The sequence below is a fragment of the Oncorhynchus gorbuscha genome, linkage group LG01 (assembly GCF_021184085.1).
Source record: "Oncorhynchus gorbuscha isolate QuinsamMale2020 ecotype Even-year linkage group LG01, OgorEven_v1.0, whole genome shotgun sequence".
Taxonomy (NCBI): Eukaryota; Metazoa; Chordata; class Actinopteri; order Salmoniformes; family Salmonidae; genus Oncorhynchus; species Oncorhynchus gorbuscha.
This window is the reverse complement of record NC_060173.1, coordinates 96474833-96495383: the sequence shown is the minus strand read 5'-3', so window position 1 is coordinate 96495383 and position 20551 is coordinate 96474833. Positions and strand designations below refer to the sequence as shown.

The 20551-nt window shown below is 43.2% G+C and overlaps 1 protein-coding gene across 4 annotated transcripts; it reads left to right on the top strand.

Moving 5' to 3' along the window:
* Positions 1–3592: 3592 nt before the first annotated feature.
* Positions 3593–12094, top strand: LOC124046651 (guanylate-binding protein 1-like). 4 transcript variants are annotated; one of them, XM_046367278.1, is made up of 10 exons: positions 3599–4080; positions 4255–4382; positions 5447–5556; positions 6020–6231; positions 6736–6978; positions 7137–7417; positions 7531–7743; positions 8014–8116; positions 11019–11143; positions 11304–12094. In XM_046367278.1, the coding sequence occupies exons 1-10, from the start codon at positions 3909–3911 to the stop codon at positions 11787–11789; spliced, it is 2073 nt and encodes a 690-aa protein (XP_046223234.1). In that variant the 5' UTR covers positions 3599–3908; the 3' UTR covers positions 11790–12094. The 4 variants fall into 4 exon arrangements, with proteins under 4 accessions (XP_046223253.1, XP_046223243.1, XP_046223234.1 ...); XM_046367269.1 differs by having other exon boundaries at positions 4243–4382; XM_046367297.1 differs by lacking the exons at positions 11019–11143; positions 11304–12094 and adding an exon at positions 8382–9240 and having other exon boundaries at positions 3593–4080.
* Positions 12095–20551: the final 8457 nt, after the last annotated feature.

Sequence of the window (20551 nt, the reverse complement as noted above, 5' to 3'; positions counted from 1 at the left end):
ACATATACACTGCTCAAAAAAATAAAGGGAACACTTAAACAACACAATGTAACTCCAAGTAAATCACACTTCTGTGAAATCAAAACTGTCCACTTAGAAGCAACACTGATTGACAATACATTTCACATGCTGTTGTGCAAATGGAATAGACAACAGGTGGAAATTATAGGCAATTAGCAAGACACCTCCAATAAAGGAGTGGTTCTGTAGGTGGTGACCACAGACCACTTCTCAGTTCCTATGCTTCCTGGCTGATGTTTTGGTCACTTATGAATGCTGGCGGTGCTTTCACTCTAGTGGTAGCATGAGACAGAGTCTACAACACACAAGTGGCTCAGGTAGTGCAACTCTTCCAGGATGGCACATCAATGCAAGCTGTGGCAAGAAGGTTTGCTGTGTCTGTCAGCGTAGTGTCCAGAGCATGGAGGCACTACCAGGATACAGGCCAGTACATCAGGAGACGTGGAGGAGGCCGTAGGAGGGCAACAACCCAGCAGCAGCACCGCTACTTCCGCCTTTGTACAAGGAGGAGCAGGAGGAGCACTGCCAGAGCCCTGTAAAATGACCTCCAGCAGGCCACAAATGTGCATGTTTCTGCTCAAATGGTCAGAAACAGACTCCATGAGGGTGGTATGAGGGCCCGATGTCCACAGGTGGGGGTTGTGCTTACTGCCCAACACCATGCAGGACATTTGACATTTGCCAGAGAACACCAAGATTGGAAAGTTTGCCACTGGCGCCCTGTGCTCTTCACAGATGAAAGCAGGTTCACACTGAGCACATGTGACAGACGTGACAGCCTGGAGACGCCGTGGAGAACATTCTGCTGCCTGCAACATCCTCCAGCATGACCGGTTTGGCGGTGGGTCAGTCATGGTTTGGTGTGGCATCTCTTTGGGGGGCCACACAGCCCTCCATGTGCTCGCCAGAGGTAGCCTGACTGCCATTAGGTACCGAGATGAGATCCTCAGACCCCTTGTGAGACCATATGCTGGTGCAGTTGCTGATGCGGCACCACAGACTGTCCAGGAGTTGGCGGATGCTTTAGTCCAGGTCTTGGGGGAGATCCCTCAGGAGACCATCCGCCACCTCCTCAGGAGCATTCCCAGGCGTTGTAGGGAGGTCATACAGGCACGTGGAGGCCACACACACTACTGAGCCTCATTTTGACTTGTTTTAAGGACATTACATCAAAGTTGGATCAGCCTGTAGTGTGCTTTCCACTTTAATTTTGAATGTGACTCCAAATCCAGACCTCCATGGGTTGATAAATTTGATTTCCATTGATAATTGTGTGATTTTGTTGTCAGCACATTCAACTATGTAAAGAAAAACGTTTTTAATAAGAATATTCTATTCATTCAGATCTAGGATGTGTTATTTTAGTGTTCCCTTTATTTTTTTGAGCAGTGTATATATTATTATACCATGTAGAATATAGTAAAATTAAAGAAAAACCTTGGAATGAGTAGGTGTGTCCAAGCTCTTTTATTTGTATATATATATATATATATATACATCAACTGTTCAGAGGAGACTGCGTGAATCGGGGCTTCATGGTAGAATTGCTGCAAAGGAACCACTACTAAAGGACACCAATAAGAAGAGACTTGCTTGAGCCAAGAAACACGAGCAATGGACATTAGACTGGTGGAAATCTGTAATTTGGTCTGATGAGTCCAAATGTGTGATTTTTTTTGTTCCAACCGCTGTGTCTTTGTGAGACGCAGAGTAGGTGAACAGACAATCTCCGCATGTGTAGGTCCCACCGTGAAGCATGGAGGAGGAGGAGTGATGGTGTGGGGGTGCTTTGCTGGTAACACTGTCAGTGATTTATTTAGAATTCCAAGGCACAATAACCAGCATGGCTACCACAGCATTCTGCAGCGATACACCAACCCATCTGCTTTGCACTTAGTGGGACTATCAATAATTTGTTTTCTAACAGGACAATGACCCATCACACCTTCAGACTGTGTATTTAAAAAAAATACATATATATATCCATTGTCCATTGCTCGTGTTTCTTGGCTCAAGCAAGTCTCTTCTTATTGGTGTCCTTTAGTAGTGGTTCCTTTGCAGCAATTCGACCATGAAGCCCCGATTCACGCAGTCTCCTCTGAACAGTTGATGTTGAGATGTGTCTGTCACTTGATTTCTGTGAAACATGTATTTATGCTACAATTTCAGAGGCTGGTAACTCCAATGAATTTATCATCTTTAGCAGAGGTAACTCTGGGTCTTCCTTTCCTGTGGCGGTCCTCATGAGAGCCAGTTTCATCATAGCGCTTGATGGTTTTTGAGACTGCACTTGAAGAAAATGTAAAAGTTCTTGAACTTTTCCATACTGACTGACCTTTATGTCTTAATGTAATGATGGACTGTCATTTCTCTTTGCTTATTTGAGCTGTTCTTGCCATAATATGGAATTTGTCTTTTTACCAAATAGTGCTATATTCTGCATACCACCCCAACCTTGTCACAACACAACTGATTGGCTCAAATGCATTAAGGAAAGAAATTCCACAAATTAACTTTTAACAAGGCACACATGTTTATCGAAATGCATTCCAGGTGACTACCTCATGAAGCTGGTTGAGAGAATGCCAAGAGTGCAAAGCTGTCGTCAAGGCAAAGGGTGGCTACTTTGAAGAATCTCACATATAAAATATATTTAGATTTGTTTAACACTTTTTTGGTTACTACATGCTTCCATATGTGTTATTTTATTGTTTTGATGTCTTCACTATTATTATACCATGTAGAAAATAGTAAAATTAAAGAAAAACCTTGGAATGAGTAGGTGTGTCCAAACTCTTAACTGGTACTGTATGTGTGTCATAAAAATAAGAACAGCAGACAACATGAAAAGTACGTTCAAATTCAAAGACATGAGAGGAGTCTTCCACTCTCTGATTCGTTGAGGCTACTCCATGAATAGTTCTGAATGTGCTTGGATGTACAGGCGTGGTTATCCAATCAATTAATTGACCGCAAATGTTTTGTTGTAAAAAATATTTTTCTCACCAGCCAACATTAAACAAGTCATTTTACAAATAAATAGCTATATATCACACAGTAAAAAAGCCCACATTTAGAAGTGAAAGAGAGTTTAGGCTTACCTCGGCAACACTGTACCGTACAGTGAGGTTGTTGTTCAGTCTGTTGTCCGCGTTTGCACGGCAAAAGAGATCGGTTGTGATATTGAAACTGAAACTCTTAACTCTTACGTTAACAGTTAAGCTTCCAGGAAAGCACGAAGTCCACGAAGTCTTTCACTTTCTGTATCTGCAGACAAATAGGTACCACTAGTTACTACAGCCACAACGTCATAGACCTAGCCTATTTCTATAATTTCCCTTCTTAAAATGTCATTTTAAACCTAACCTTGACACTGCTAACAGTATGTCTACCCCTAACCTTAAATTAAGACCAAAAAAGCTATTTGTTTGGTTTTCATTAATTTGTATGATTACAGACCGTTTGACTTTGTGGCTGTGGTAACTAGTGGAAACCCCCTTGAAATAGATCCTCAAGATTGCGACATCCTCTGCAATTATACAGTTGGTTTGGAGCAGGCTTTTGGAGAGGTCGTTTATGTGAGCAGGCTACTATCGACTAATGCTTCTCCATAGCAGGAAAACAGTTACATGTTTGAAGAAAAAATTTCGTAATGAAATTGAAGCTAAAATTTGACAATATTTTAACTTAACTTTTAATTTTGTATGCATATGGCTCAGCTGTTCAATTATGCAGATCTTAATAATATTTTTTACATAACCTTCGCAGTAGTCCTAGTCTATATAATATTCACATAATTCATCTGAACTATATTTAATTCATAATTGTATTATAGATTGAATATTTCTGGGAGCTGTAGGTGAATCATCCTGTGAAGCCACTTGACCATGGATTCCCCAATGTTCCTGGTCGAAAACGCCGACGGCGAGCTTCATGTAGTTCCTGGTGCCATCAAGTACCTGATGGGACTGAACCAGCAAGTCGTAGTGGTGGCGGTGGTCGGGCTGTACCGCACCGGCAAGTCCTACCTCATGAACAAGCTGGCTGGAAAGAGAAAAGGTGAGACAGAGACTGACTAATGCTGAGAGACATATCTGAATTCACAAACTGGTTTGGGTTTAATCTGTGCCTCAATAGACAATTCCTAATTTTTTTGCATCTGTACATTTATTTCAGAAAAAAATGTCTATTCAATTTTTTTGTCTGAAAACGGTCTTTGAGATATTGATTTAGGTTTTGCCCTGGGAGCCACCATCCAGTCCAAAACTAAGGGAATCTGGATGTGGTGTGTGCCTCACCCTGAAAAAAGACACCACACCCTGGTGCTGCTGGATACTGAGGGGCTGGGGGACGTGGAGAAGGTGAGAGGTCAAAGTTCAGTCTCTTTACAATTCACATTAGTAATCCAGCACAGTGAACAAATATCGAAACACACAAGCACTACATGACCAAAAGTATGTAGCCACCTGTTCGTCTAACATCTCATTCCAAAATCATGGGCAAACTGGGCCTTCCCCAAACTGTTACCACATAGTTGGAAGCACAGAATTGTTTAGATTGTCATTGTATGCTGTAGCGTTAAGATTTCCCTTCACTGGAATTAAGGGGCCTAGCCCAAACGATAAAATACAGCACCAGACCATTCCTACTCCTCCACCAAACTACAGTTGGCACAATGCATTTGGGCAGGTAGCGTTCTCCTGGCATCCACCAAACCCAGATTCGTCCGTCGGACTGCCAGATGGTAAAGCGTGACTCATTCCTCCAGAGAATGTGTTTCCAATGCTGCAAAGTCCAATGGCAGCAATCTTTACACCCCTCCAGCCGACGTTTGGCATTGCACATGGTGATCTTAGGCTTTTGTGCTACTGCTTGGCCATGGAAACCCATTTCATGAAGCTCCCAATGAACAGTACTTGTGCTGACGTTGCTTCCAGAGGCAGTTTGGAACTCGGAAGTGAGTGTTGCAACCGAGGTCAGACGTTTTTATGCGCTACGAGCGTCAGCCCTCAGCGGTCCCGTTCTGTGAGCTTGTGTGGCCTACCACTTCACGGCTGAGCCGTTGTGTTGTTGCTCCTAAACATTTCCACTCCACAATTACAGCACTAACAGTTCACCGGAGCAGCTCTAGCAGGGAAGAAATGAGATGAACTGACTTGTTGGAAAGGTGGCATCCTATGATGGTGCCACATTGAAAGTCGCTGAGCTCTTCAGTAAGGCCAATCTCTTGCCTTTGTCTATGGAGATTGCATGGCTTAGTGCTCGATTTTATACACCTGTCAGCAACAGGTTTGATTAAATAGCCGAACCCACTAATTGGAAGGGGTGTCCACATACTTTTGTATATATAGTGTATTTGAAATTATTTAATTTCATTTTAGCCGTATCACCAGTAGGCATGTTGTTGTTGTCATACTTGTTTCAGGGAGATTCTAAGAATGATGCCTGGATCTTCTCCTTGGCCATTCTGTTAAGCAGTACTCTGGTCTACAATAGTCGAGGGACCATTGACAATCAAGCCGTGGAGAACCTCCAGTATCCTTTAAACCAATATCTATTTCCCCATGGCAAACCTCCCCTGTTTCCTCTCCTGTTGACTTTAACAGGTGTACATATCACATGGGTAGGGGATATTTCCCCCAACCGGGCCATTTCTTGGAACTCCCTCTCATATTGAAAGTGAAAGTGCTGTACATTTGTATATCTATTGGATGCTGAACAAAATGTCCTTATAGACCCGGAGCAATATATTGTGTTACTGACAGCGTTAATTACGTGTTTGCAGAATGTTTAACACACTGTAGTTTGTGGGATCAATTCCCTTAGGGGTTACTCAGTGCATATGTGGACACAGTCCAGGTCCTGAAACAGCTCATATGCTATAACTGTTGTATAGCAAGTCCTTGTACAACTGTAGCAGGCACATGTCAATGCAGATGCACATGATTTAAAAAAACTTTGGTAGCTTTTATCAGTCGATCCTCAACCGGCCCTAAAGATATGTGAGTGAGCTGACAGAGCGGATCAAGGTGAATTCTTCCAGTGCAGCTTCATCCTCTAACGATGACGAGGAAGGAGGGGACACCCAGTTTGTGCAGTTCTTTCCGAATTTTGTGTGGGCCGTCAGAGATTTCACTCTACTACTCGAGATCGACGGCAGAAACGTCACTGAAGATGAGTATCTGGAGCATTCCCTGGAACTCAGAAAAGGTGACATTAGCACTAGCCACCGCCCCAATGATCAACTGTGCACAATTTCTCTACATAGAATAGTGCACCATTAACAATTACACAGTTGGAATAATCATTATCTCACAAAGAGCATAAGGGTTGTGAAACAAGATGATTGATATTGGCTCTGCCTGTCAAAATGACCTATTATAAAATCATTCCTATGAAAATGTAATGTAGGATTACACTCATAATCAAACAGACACATAAACCAAATGATTTTATCCAGTTGGTTTATTGGACATAAGGTATTCTGCCTCATGTTAATTTAAGCATATCTCTGTATATGCTTGTCTGTTAATGACTGTGTGTTTGGATGGTGAACTCTAAGGGCCGGAACCCCAGACACAGATTAGGCCTCTAGACGAGATTCTCCACTGAACACACGTTTGTGTGCAGGACAAGGCCTAGTCTGTGTCTGGGAAACCAGCCCTAAAAATAGATTAATGTCAACTGTAATGGTGAATGCTGACTATCATTCAGGTGGGGGTAAAAAGAACCTGATGTACAACCTCCCACGAGAGTGCATCCGGAACTACTTCCCCTCGCGCAAGTGCTTTGCATTCCCCACTCCTACAACTCCTGCCAACATGCCCCATCTGGATTCCATGGACGAGGCTGACCTCTGTGAAAGCTTCCGAAAGGTTGCAGATACTTTCTGCCGCTTCATTTTCCAGGAGAGCCGTACAAAAACTGTGAAAGGGGGACACAAAGTAACCGGGAGAAGTAAGTCAAATATCAGCAGATTTTGCACATATGCATTGAATGTAGCCTATGTTATTTACATTTACATTTAAGTCATTTAGCAGACGCTCTTATCCAGAGCGATTGTACCACCAAATGTATACACTTATATTTTTCTTCCCGCCTCTATCTGATTGCAGTGCTCGGCCACTTGGTTAAAACCTATGTGGAGACCATAGCCAAAGGCTCTGTGCCCTGTCTGGAGAATGCGGTGCTGGCCATGGCTCAAATTGAGAACCAGGCTGCTGTGGACGAGGGCCAGGTAGTATACCAGAGGGGTATGGAGGAGGTGAAGGCCTTATTCCCTGTGGACATGGGTCAGATTTCAGATCATCACCTCCGCTCAGACCACCAGGCCACGCAGGCTTTCATGAAACGATCCTTCAAAGACGAAAATGGGGATTTCTTGAAAGCGTTGGCGGTAAGGGTCATCATTTCAGATCTGTGCCTGGTACAAACACTGCCTTAGTTCTTAACTCTGTCAAGGACCACTTTTTTACAAATGCTTCCCTAAAACAGTCTTGACTCCTGCAGGTGGCCATTGCAAAGCACTACGCTGACCTTCTCATCCAGAACGAGGATGCCTCCGAGAAGAAGTGTGTGGCTCTTCAGGAGAAGCTGTCTGCTCCGATGGCCCAGAAGATTAAGGAGGGGATCTATGCCACACCTGGAGGATATGAGCTTTACTGCAGTCACCATGACAACATGGTGGCACAGTACCGGGCCGAGCCTGATAAAGGAGTTAGGGTAAGAATCCTTGCTAGGGCTGAAACATTCATCAAAATATCCATATTAAACACTGGAGCTGTTCTCATCTTTCAGGCCGATCCACTTAGTTTCAATTTCGTAGATGGATTGCTGTTTATATCAACCTCTTATGATTTATTTACCTTTATTTAACTAGGCAAGTCAGTTAAGATTAGCTTCCATGTTAGCTTCCATCTGCAGCATCATACCAGAAACAGATTGCCATCAACCAATGATAAAACATGTAGCCTTTGGGGGTGTTTTCTACAGGCTGAGGAGATTCTTGAGCAGTTCCTGAGGGAGAAGACTCTAGAGAAGAATTCCATCCTGCAAGCTGACAAAAAATTGACAGAAAATGAGAAAAAGATCCACGGTAAGTCCAAAATATAGCATTGGGATGTTGTTATCTGGTTGCATTCAGTTTTCTAGTTGGATTGACTTCTCACAATAAATTGGTGATAATCTTGCACGAAGTCAACAAAGATCTGGGCTGTTTGAAAGAGTAATCTAAAAGGTATGGCCTACTCCAGAACATGGAAAAGATCAGGGGCTGTCTGTTGACTCCATATGAGAGAGAACATGAGTAGTCCAGAAGCTAGAGTGTTTTCCTACCTCAACTCTTCCTTTGGACCATGCAGAGGAGAAGGGGAGATCAGCTGTGCTGGAGCAGGAGAAGAAGGCTGCTGAAGAGAAACGGTTGGAGATGGAGCGCACCATGGAGGACGATCGCAGAAGCAAAGATGAGAAGTTGAAGCAGATGGAAGGGAAGATGAAGGAGGAGATGAAGCAACAGGAACGGGACTTCCACAGGGCCTTGGAGTGCAAGATGCAGGAGCAGAAGGATCTGCTGGAGAAGGGCCACAAGGAGAAGGCTGACTTAATGAGACAGGAGATAGAGGAGTTCAAGAAGAGCAACAAACCTGAGAAGGAAGGAGGTGGTTTCCTTGAGTCTACAGTCATGCCTGTTCTTCGACTTGGATTGACGCTGCCAACACTTTCTTTCAATATAAGCTCATGAGGGGAGCTTTTATGAAGTAGAAACATTGTGTATTACTTGAGCATGTACACATTTGTTTGCTTTATCTAGCAATGTAAAGCGGAAAGTAAAGTTGATAGCCATGCTTAGTGTCAGTATAAGCTTTATATGCAAGAGCAATGTATTATTTTTCTCATACAGTATATGTATTTATAGATTTTGGTGAAATTATCACTGTACTGGTATAGCGCTTAAATCTAGAGGCTTTAATGAAAACATTTCTAGACTATAACTAAGACTTTTCTTTAATCATAATATATACTGAACAAAAATATAAAAGCAACAATTTCAAAGATTTTACTGAATTACATCCAGATGGGGCATGAAATCAATCAACTGAAATAAATTCATTATCCCTAATCTATGGATTTAACAGGACTGGGAATGCAGATATGCATCTGTTGGTCACAGATACCTTAAAAAGAGTAAGGTGTAGACCAGAAAACCAGTCAGTATCTGGTGTGACCACCATTTTCCTCATGCAGCACAACACATCTTTGCATAGAGTTGATCAGTCCATTGATTGTGGAATGTTGTCCCACTCCTCTTCAATAGCTGTGTGAAGTTGCTGGATGTTGGCAGGAACTGGAACACAATGTCGATCCAGAGCATCCCAGAACGGGGACATTTTCAACTTCCAAAAATTGTGTTCAGATCCTAGCGACACGGGCCGTGCATTATCATGCTCAAACATGAGGTGATGACCGCGGATGAATTGTACGACAATAGGCCTCAGGATCTCATCACAGTTTCTCTGTGCATTCAACTTGCCATCGATAAAATGCAATTGTGTTTGTTGTCCGTTGCTTATGCTGGCCCAAACCATAACCCCACCGCCACCACGGGGCACTCTGTTCACAACGTTGACATCAGCAAGCCGCTCGCCAACACGACACCCTACATGCTGTCTGCCATCTGCCCAGTACAGTTGAAACTGTGATTCATCGGTGAAGAGCACACTTCTCCAGCATGCCAGTGGTCATCGAAGGTGGCCAAACTGCAGTCAGGTCAAGACCCTGTTGAGGACGACGAGCATGCAGGTGAGCTTCCCTGAGACAGTTTGTGCAGAAAGTGGATGTGGAGGTCCTGGGCTGGTGTGGTTACATGTGGTCTGCGGTTTTGAGGCCGGTGAGACATACTGATATTGAACATTCAATTCTCTGGCAACAGCTCTGGTGGACATTCCTGCAATAAGCATGCCAATTGCATGCTCCCTCGACTTCAGACATCTGTGGTGTTGTGTAACAACTGCTCATTTGAGTGGCCTTTTATTGTTGCCAGCACAAGGTGCATCTCTGTAATGATCATGCTGTTTAATCAGCTTTTTGATATGCCACACCTGTCAGGTGGATGGATTATCTTGGCAAAGGAGAAATGGTCACTAACAGGGATGTAACAAATTTGTACAAAATAATTGAGAGAAATAAGCTTTTTATGAACATTTCTGCAATTTTTTTATTATTTTTATTTATTTCAGCTCGTGAAATATGGGATCAACACTTTACATGTTGCGTTTCTATTTTTGTTCAGTCTTGTTTTTATGGTCTTATATTCTTTGAGAACGTTGTCTATTGAAGCAAAATATGAATAATTTGGATATTATCATTTGAAGTTGTTTATAAAATGCTTATCAGTTTATAAATAAATTGTTTTGAATCCACTTTGAATCTTTTAGTGTTTATGTAAGTAGTAGTAGTCTGTTACTGACTCGCATCTGGAAAACCCCATTTATGCATTAGAGGCCTGACGCACCTCTTTTTGTTATTATATATTTTTCATTGAACATACAATCTACCTGCAGTGAGTCACTCAACATTTAAATTACATTCAGTCATCTAACAGACTCCCATCCACAGCGACCCACAATATCAACCAGGGTCCACGCCCCGCCAAAGGGCACGTCGGCAGATCTTCCACTAAGTCCAAATGGGGACCCGAACCAGCCACCTATCGGCCACTGGACCAAGATCCCAAACGCTAACCCTCCAAGTTCCCCCCAACATTTCCCCGACAGTTGCCTCTTAACCATCCAAGACGTCACCCCCTCCCCCAAGCCACCAACAAAATTAACAAAAGAGCAAAACAAAGGAAAACAACAATGCAAAAATGAAAGTCATCAACCCTCTTACTTTTATCTCAGATACTGGGTCACATTTTGGTGTTCAAATGGTTTTCAGACCATGAATCCATCAGTTTGCACTTGAGAAATAGCCATTGGCTACTGTCTTTTCTGACACAGAGGAGCAAGAGAAGAGAGCCCTGGCTGAACAGGCAGTGAAGATGGAGGCAGAGAAACAGCACCAGTTAGAGAAACTGATCCAGGAGAGGGAGAGGAGTCATCAGGAGGGAATCTGTCAGCTAGAGGTATGTATGAACACTGGGGAGCTATACTATACCATATCTCATAAAATTATATTTTATATTTTTTAACTATAACCACAGATTGTAGTAACTGAGGGAGGTAAACACAGTAGTCTTTGAGAAGATGCAGATTGCTTTTTATGTTGTCCCTCTGTGATTTTAGACTAAGATGGTCCAGGAGGCGAAGGAGAAGCAACATGAGTTGGAGAGAGCGCTAGATAGCAAGCTCCGTGAGCAGGAAAATCTGATGGCTAAGGGCTTCACAGAGAAAGAGGCAGCCATGAAGGAGGAGATACAGAGCCTGAGAGAGAAGGAGGAGGCCAAGCGCGAGGAGAAGGAAGAGCAGTCTCGTAACTTCAGAGCCATAGCACAGGGTGTCATGGAGAGTGTCAGCAATGGCTTAGGTCACTACTTTAACTATAAGAAAGCCCGTGAGCAACGCAAGGCGCTTGTGTTCAAGGAGCAGGTCAGATTCAATCTCAAATCAGGTGCGGTTGGCAATATCCCTGATAAGGAGGGCATGACACTCAAGCAAGACAAGACGGCCACGCCCAAACTCGAAACAGGAGCAGTTGGCAACTCTAAAGACACAACTCTGCCCAAAGTCAACACAGGTACAACTAGCAAAAGCCCTGGCTCAGAGGTGTAAAGGATTCACCAGAGATTGGTCAATGGTCCAGATCAGCAGCCACACCTTTCTCCAGTCTCAACATTAACCAGAAGAGCTACTAGGAAATAGTGCAACAGAAAGACTGCTGTGCAACAACAGCACAATGGGGCCAAACCAGCTGTGACTTCACAGACGTCAGTTCCTCAGTTTATAACCATTGATTTCTCATTCTGATAATATTACATCATATTTAAAAGTTATTATAGAACAATCTTTAAATTGGAGAGTTAATTTGTGTTTTGTTCTTTGATGTAGTGTAAAATAAATGAGCTTGCTGAACGAGGTCAAATGTGTTGTTCTATATTACACGTAAGGCTAGAATGGAGTTTTTCACTTCAGGGTTGACCATTATCATGTTTTGTAATTGTGATTTCTTTTTGAATAAACCTTGTTTCATCTCTATTCGATAACTTTTCACATTTTCACCTGATCGGGTTAAGGATGACTCTAAACCTGTTTAAATAGAGATATTGATCAACGGGGAGAACTGATGAACTGAACACCAGCTGAATCTCTACATGGAAACAAAAGCACAAGCATTCACATGAAAAAGAGACACATCCTGTCTTTCAGTCACCTCATATCAATTTAATCAACTACAAACGTGTACATCAGCAGCAGGACAAGAGGAACCGTAATTAATTAATTATGTAATTATATCTCTACTCAGATGATCAGTACCCAGATCAGCTTTAGGGCACGGACGAGACATGCAGTAATGATATTCCTATAGGACTAATGATCTTCATTAATCTGCTGCTTGGACACACCACACACATCAATACCCGAGGCGAATGCCACAAAGCAGGATCAAGGAGTTATCCACCTTACTTTGATAAACAGATGTTTTTTTCTTTTGGAAAAGTTTTATTAACACATTTCCCTTAAAAACAGCTCATACATTTTTTTACATCATTTATACACATAAAAACGGCAACAAAGCATAAAACACAGCATTTGAAAGTTACATTTAAATTTGTTAAAAAGTACATGTTAAAATCAATGAAAGCAACCATGAATAAAAGTACTTTCCTTGTAAACATCAAATCTGTAAATGCCATTTAAAATGTGTACTAATGATCTAACAAAGGTAAAACATTAAGACATGAAAAAACATGTTAAAAAGTAACTTTGTATCCTTACATTATTCTTACTACCATACCATTTATTTATTGCTTGCCGGGGACTGGGGGTGATGGTTGGGAAGGGGCAGATGCAGACACCTGGTTAGCAAGTTGATGTTTTGTGCAGTTCTGCCTTTGTCTGGCCGTGGGCCACTTTCCCGACTAGATTCCCACCAGAACCTCTGTAGTGCTTGTGTCTGTGTAGGTGTGCGTACATATAATTACTATTTGTACTTTATTACTATTTTCTCTTAGCATTTTAGTATTATGTATGTGTTATATTTTAAATCAGTGTAGATTGTTATTCTGGGGTATGAATGTTTGTATGTGTATATGTGCATATGGATGTATTTACATGTTTTTTAAATATACATTTTTATATATGATTTTTTTGTGTGGGTATGTATGTATTGTGGCAAAGAAGGGGGTCGAGTGATAAATGGCAGATATGTGAGAGCAGAACTAATAAACGGGCTCTGCCCAATCACTAAAATGGCCACCCCTGTCAGAACTGCAGATCACAAAATGGCCAACCGCCAAAACTACAAGTCCCAGAAGCAAGGAGAACCCTCAGAAGGTGGAGCCGACCCAGAGATAAAGGGTCAAGGAAAACCAGGAAGAGGAAGAGAGAGGGCTGGAAGAATCTATGAACAATAGAGAAAGAGGTAAAGACCCTGATCCAGAAAAACAGAGATGTGTTTTCAGAGGTACCTGGTCGAACTGAGGTTACGGCTCATGATATTGTTTCCCTACCAGGGAGAAAAGTGAGCATGAGGCCATATCGGGTACCCGAGGCTCGACAGGCCGCGATTCGAGCAGAGACGGAGAAAATGTTGACAGCTGGAGTGATCGAAAGAGTCACATTGTGAGTGGTCTAGCCCGTGTCTTTGCAGGTCTGTAACGACTTTCGGAAGGTAAATTAAATCTCCAAGTTTGATGCCTACCCCATGCCCTGAGGAGATGAACTACTGGAGAAAATTGGTAATGCTCGGTACATTACGACCCTTGATCTGACAAAAGGGTACTGGCAAATTCCTCTGACCCCCAGGGCCAAAGAAAAGACAGCCTTTGCAACACCTGACGGTTTGTTTCAATACACCGTCATGCCATTCGGCTTACACAGGGCCCCAGCCACCTTTCAACGGCTCATGGACAAAGTCCTAAAACCGCACAAAGCATACACCACAGCTTATTTAGATTACGTGGGGATCTACAGGCCAGATTGGGAATCCCACTTACCCCGGGTACAGGCAGTATTAGACGCCCTTAGAAAGGCAGGGATCATGGCAAACCCTGCCAAGTGTTATGTGGGGTTAGAGGAAACAGAGTATCTGGGATCCACTGTGGGAAGAGGGTTAATCAAACCCCAACGTAAGAAGGTGAAGGCAATTAGAGAATGGCCGAAACCAGTAAATAAGAAGCAGGTTCGAGCCTTCCTAGGGCTGACCGGTTACTACCGGAAGTTCATCCAAGTTATGCCACAGTGGCCGCCCCACTTACCGACATGACTAGAGCATGGTCAAACATGGTCAAATGTGATGAAAGGGCCACCAAAGCATTTAGGACATTACAGGAGGCTCTCTGCTGTAATCCAGTGCTGGTGGTACCCGACTTTGAGAGAGAGTTTGTGGTTCAGACGGATGCCTCAGAGGTCGGCTTGGGAGCAGTGCTATCCCAAGAGGTAGAAGGGGTGGAACACCCCATCCTGTTTTTAAGCAGGAAGCTGGAACCACGGGAAACCAACTACTCAGTCGTTGAGAAAGAGGCGCTGGCAGTAAAGTGGGCTCTAGAAAGCCTGAAATACTACCTGTTGGGGCGCCACTTCACCCTCGTCAGTGACCATGCCCCACTCACCTGGATGCATAGGGCTAAAGAGAAGAACGCTCGGGTGATGCGGTGGTTTTTGAGTCTCCAACCGTTTAATTTTGACTTGAAACACAGAGCAGGGATGGAAATGGGAAACGTGGATGGGTTATCCCGCATGCACGCATATTTTGGTGCGGTAGCCCGACCTAGGGGGTCGGATCTAGGGGGAGAGATGTGTAGCAAAGAAGGGGGTCGAGTGATAAATGGCAGATATGTGAGAGCAGAACTAATAAGCGGGCTCTGCCCAATCACTAAAATGGCCACCCCTGTCAGAACTACAGATCACAAAATGGCCGACCGCCAAAACTACAAGTCCCAGAAGCAAGGGGAACCCTCAGAAGGTGGAGCCGACCCAGAGATAAAGGGTCAAGGAAAACCAGGAAGAGGAAGAGTGAGGGCTGGAAGGATCTATGAACAATAGAGAAAGAGACTATAGAGATTGGCTGGATTTACCGTGTATGAGCTGGATTGTTTTGGACTTACCTGTTGGCGTTTGGACCTGGACCTACCGAGAACCTGATTCGTGTACCGAACACTGCTATCCTTGACCTCGCCTACGGCCTGGGTGGACCAGGACGGAGAAACAAACACACAGGTACTGTCCTGTTCGAAAGAACTCTCATTCTTGGATGATTTGGTGACAGTTTACCACTTATTTTGTGACAAACGCTCCTAACCTTGAAGAGGTTTGCCACAGTATGTGTGTGTGTGTGTGTGTGTGTGTGTGTGTGTGTGTGTGTGTGTGTGTGTGTGTGTGTGTGTGTGTGTTTTTTTTTCTTTTCTTGGGGGAAACGTTTAATTTACCAAATCCTTGTTCTGATCAACTGACCCACAGTATGTAAAGGTACGGCTGACTATAATATAAGACTATGTCGGTTGCGGATGGTTTATTTTTTGACCGGCAGTGCTAAGCAATATAATCTTGAGGCTATACCTTGCTTATCTCTGGGATTGACCCAGGATGACGCTTAAATGCGCAATATGTTTAAGTTGCAACTTATTCTGTTTAGGTTTATTAGATGCTAACTGAACACTTTATTCGCGGGAGCCTCCTTAGTTCATATGTTAGTAGAAGTTATAGGATAGTGAGAGGTGAACATATAGTTGGGATTTTATTTTTGTTTTACCTCTTGTTCGAGGTCGTGCTGTGCGAGGTCGTGCTGTGCATCTTTGGCATCGGCCAGACAATGTGTTTATTATTTTTATTTTTCCTTTTTTTCTCTCCTGTTTGTGCATGCCTATTAATGGGTTGATGGGGGGGGGTAAGTGTTGGGGTAATTAGGGTAACAGGGTGGGAAGTAAAGGTGCTTGCAGGGGGGAGGGGTGGGATACTGCTCGGGTGTAGGTGCTACATATGCTGATAGTGATGGTTTGGTGCGCTTTCTTACCTTTTTATCAAGTTACATGTTATGCAGGCCACCATAGGAACTACAAATGAGAGGAGGGCGGGGCTTACATTCACTTCCTGGAATGTCAAGGATTTAAACGAACCAATTAAGAGAGGCAAGGTCCTAGCCCACTTGAAAGCACTCTCGTCTGATAATATATTTTTGCAAGACTTAAGTGTAGGTGGGTGGGGCAAGTGTATCACTCTAACTTCATTGCCAAAATGAGAGGCACAGTGTATTGTGGTGTCCAGCTTAGCCACACACACCAAACAGGTGATACAGTATGAGAGAGAGAACTACCTCACCACTGATCTGGGTAGAGGGAAACAGGCAGCGATGTGATCGGACAAAGACGCAGCAGCAAATCCTTCTCTGGTACGGAAAGGAATTCCCTTTCTACACAAAACCACTATTGCGGATAAAGAGGGTCGGTATGTGATCGTAATAGGAGAAATCCACTCTACCTCAGTAACTCTACTAAATATCTATGGGCCAAACATTGATAACCCCTCTTTTTTCAAGAGTCCTTGCCCTGATTCCAGATATCTCCCATACTAATCTGATCATTGGAGGGGACCTTAACTGTGTGCTAGACCAGTATTTATGCTGCAGTAGTTTGTGTCGGGGGGGCTAGGGTCAGTTTGTTATATCTGGAGTACTTCTCCTGTCCTATTCGGTGTCCTGTGTGAATCTAAGTGTGCGTTCTCTAATTCTCTCCTTCTCTCTTTCTTTCTCTCTCTCGGAGGACCTGAGCCTTAGGACCATGCCCCAGGACTACCTGACATGATGACTCCTTGCTGTCCCCAGTCCACCTGGCCATGCTGCTGCTCCAGTTTCAACTGACCTGAGCCCTAGGACCATGCCCCAGGACTACCTGACATGATGACTCCTTGCTGTCCCCAGTCCACCTGGCCATGCTGCTGCTCCAGTTTCAACTGTTCTGCCTTACTATTATTTGACCATGCTGGTCATTTATGAACATTTGAACATCTTGGCCATGTTCTGTTATAATCTCCACCGGGCACAGCCAGAAGAGGACGGGCCACCCCACATATGCTCTCTCTAATTCTCTCTTTCTCTCTCTCGGAGGACCTGAGCCCTAGGACCGTGCCCCAGGTCTACCTGACATGATGACTCCTTGCTGTCCCCGGTCCACCTGACTGTGCTGCTGCTCCAGTTTCAACTGTTCTGCCTTATTATTATACGACCATGCTGGTAATTTATGAACATTTGAACATCTTGGCCATGTTCTGTTATAATCTCCACCCGGCACAGCCAGAAAGCCTGGTTCCTCTAGGTTTCTTCCTAGGTTTTGGCCTTTCTAGGGAGTTTTTCCTAGCCACCGTGCTTCTACACCTGCATTGCTTGCTGTTTGGGGTTTTAGGCTGGGTTTCTGTACAGCACTTTGAGATACTAGCTGATGTACGAAGGGCTATATAAATCAATTTGATTTGATATTTGGATAGATCCTCTACCCGGTGAACCCCTACCTCCTATTCAAGTGAATTCTTGAATACCTACATAAAACATTCAAACTTATTTGATATATGGAGGATCGCTAACCCTACGGGTAGGGAATACTCCTTTTACTCTCATGTTCACAATGTTTACACTCGAATTGACTACTTTTTGTTGGATGCTAGACTACTCCCCTATACCTGTAATGTGAGGTATCATGATATTATAATCTCGGACCACAGTCCACTCACCTTCTCCCTGAGATTGGGTGACATTGTACCAAACGAGAGGGTCTGGAGGTTGAATCCTCAGCTACTCACAGAACCAACATTCTGTGAATATCTTAAAGACCAAATTACATTTTTCTTTGATACCAACGACAACACAGACTTCCCCAGCATTATTGTGGGAAACACTGAAGGCTTATCTGATAGGCTGTATCATCTCCTTTCAGGCTGCCAGGAGTAGGCAAAACAGAGGAAAACTGGAAGAACTGGAGGGACAAATTCACTTACTGGATAGGGAGAATGCTAACCATCCATCTATGGAGAAACATAAAAAAATTACCTCTTTCAAATTTGAATATAATCAGATTCTCTCAGCTAAAATTGCTAAATCTTTTCTCTATGCCAAGCAAAAATATTTTGAGTTTGGTGACAAACCACACAAATTACTCGCCAGACAACTTCGAAAAAATGTGAGTGATCGAATGATTCACAAAGTTAAATCTGCATCTGGGGAATTACACTCTTCCCCCAAAGACATCAATGACAGATTCCGGCAGTTTTATGAGACTCTATATACATCTAAAGCAGATCCTAACTCCTTAATTATGCAAACATTTTGTAATGTTCCCGCCTTGAACCAGGAAGATTTTAACTTCCTGAATAAGGAAATATCTCTTGATGAAATTCGAGAAACAATTCAATCTCTAAAGAGTGGCAAGACCCCGGGCCCAGATGGATACCCTGGTGAATTCTATAAAACATTCAGCAACATGCTCTCTCCCTACCTGCACAAAATGTTGGTTCAGGCCAATGAGGATGGAGCTCTCCCTTCTACTTTGGACGAAGCGTTCATTACAGTTATACATAAGGGAAAGATCCAGAAGAGGTAGGGTCATACAGACCAATATCTCTCCTTAATACAGGCCAAAAGATTTTAGCAAAAACTCTGGCTAACAGGCTTAGCACTTTAATTGGCAAATTGGTCCATTCGGATCAGACCGGCTTTATCCCTAACAGAAACTAATTCTTCAATCTCAGGCGCCTCTTCAATATTTATGTATTCTCAGAGGTTACCCAACGTGGACCTTGCCGTCATATCTCTTGACGCCGAAAGGGCCACTCAACTTGGTCAAAGGCCTCATCTATTCAAGGTCCTACAGAAATGTAATATTGGAGATGCTTTTATATAGGAACCCCTGTGCCAGAATACTCACTAACTAATCATTGTCGCCCCGATTTAACCTTTACAGGGGGACAAGGCAGGGTTGTGCGTTGTCGCCTATGCTCTTCACCCTAATTATCGAACCGCTCGCTCAGACGATTAGATCTCATGCAGCAATACACGGCTATAATACTAAAGATACTCTAAATAAGATTTCCCTATACGCAGATTACATCCTCCTCTATGTAACAGAACCCCAGGCTAGTATCCCAGCTATTCTTGATGTGATCAATTTGTTTGGTACCTTCTCAGGATACAGAATAAATTGGAACAAGAGTGAATTAATGCCCATACGGTCGCAAAACACCACCTGGCTAGAACATCTCCCATTTAAGTTATCTTCAGAAAAATGTACCTAACTAGGAATTGTAGTTACCAAACAATACTCCTTACTATTTAAAGAGAATTTCCCCTCTCTGATACAAAAACTCAAGGCAAACATACTATTTTGGAGAACTCTCCCAATTTCTCTGCTCGGAAGAATTAATGCCATTAAAACGGTCTTCCTCCCACAACTGCTCTACCTATATCAGAACATCCCAGTATTCATACCTAAATCCTTTCATAAACAACTGGACTCAATTATCAATCCTTTCATCTGGGATTATAAAACACACAGGATAGGTAAAAACACCTCTGTAAATCCAAGATGGAAGGAGGATTGTCTCTCCCAAATTTTACATTTTATACTGGTCCGCTAACCTCCGTTGTTACGTTTCTGCTGGATGATGCACTTCCGGCATCCAGCTGGCTTAGTATGGAGCGTGAGGAGTGTCACCCCTTATCTATTGGCACTGTGATTTTTGTCGCCTGTCAATCTGGAGATGTCACTTTATTGTAACAGTCCTATTATACATAGCACAGTCTGAATCTGGAAGCAAATTAAAGTCCACTTTGAGCTTAGACCAATGTCATTCATGCTCCCTGTCGCCAGGAGTTCCTCCTTTGCCCCCTCTAACTTTGATAATACCTTTGAGCGATGGGGAGAGTTGGGGATAAGTATCATAGGGGATTTATACATAGAAGGGACCTTTGTTTCCTTTGAGTTGCTGAGGGAAACTTATCTTCCCAGAAGTAATTTTTTCAGATACCTACAAATTAGAGACCACGTTAGGAAACACCTCCCAACATTTGGGAATGCTAAACCTTCCATGTTTGATGGATGCATAAAAATATGTCCCACCTCAGATAAACTGATATGATGCTTTTCAATCTGTTAGCACACCTTCTACAGATGCCATCAAGGCAAAATGGGAGGAAGAACTTGGGACTGACATCTCAGTGGCAGACTGAGAAGAGAGCTTGGAGCATATCCACACATGCTCCATTAATTCCAGACATCGTCTCATACAATTCAAGGTATTACACAGATTACACTATTCCAAAACTAAACTGCATTTCCTGATACATCCCCTACATGTGATAAATGTCAGGCTGTGCAGGGTACACTACTCCA

Coding starts and splice junctions, on each gene's coding strand:
- LOC124046651 (XM_046367269.1), top strand. CDS start 3,909: ATGGATTCCCCAATGTTCCTGGTCGAAAACGCCGACGGCGAGCTTCAT. Junction 7,418..7,530: donor ATTTCTTGAAAGCGTTGGCG/GTAAGGGTCATC, acceptor TGACTCCTGCAG/GTGGCCATTGCAAAGCACTA. Junction 8,117..11,018: donor AAATGAGAAAAAGATCCACG/GTAAGTCCAAAA, acceptor TTTCTGACACAG/AGGAGCAAGAGAAGAGAGCC.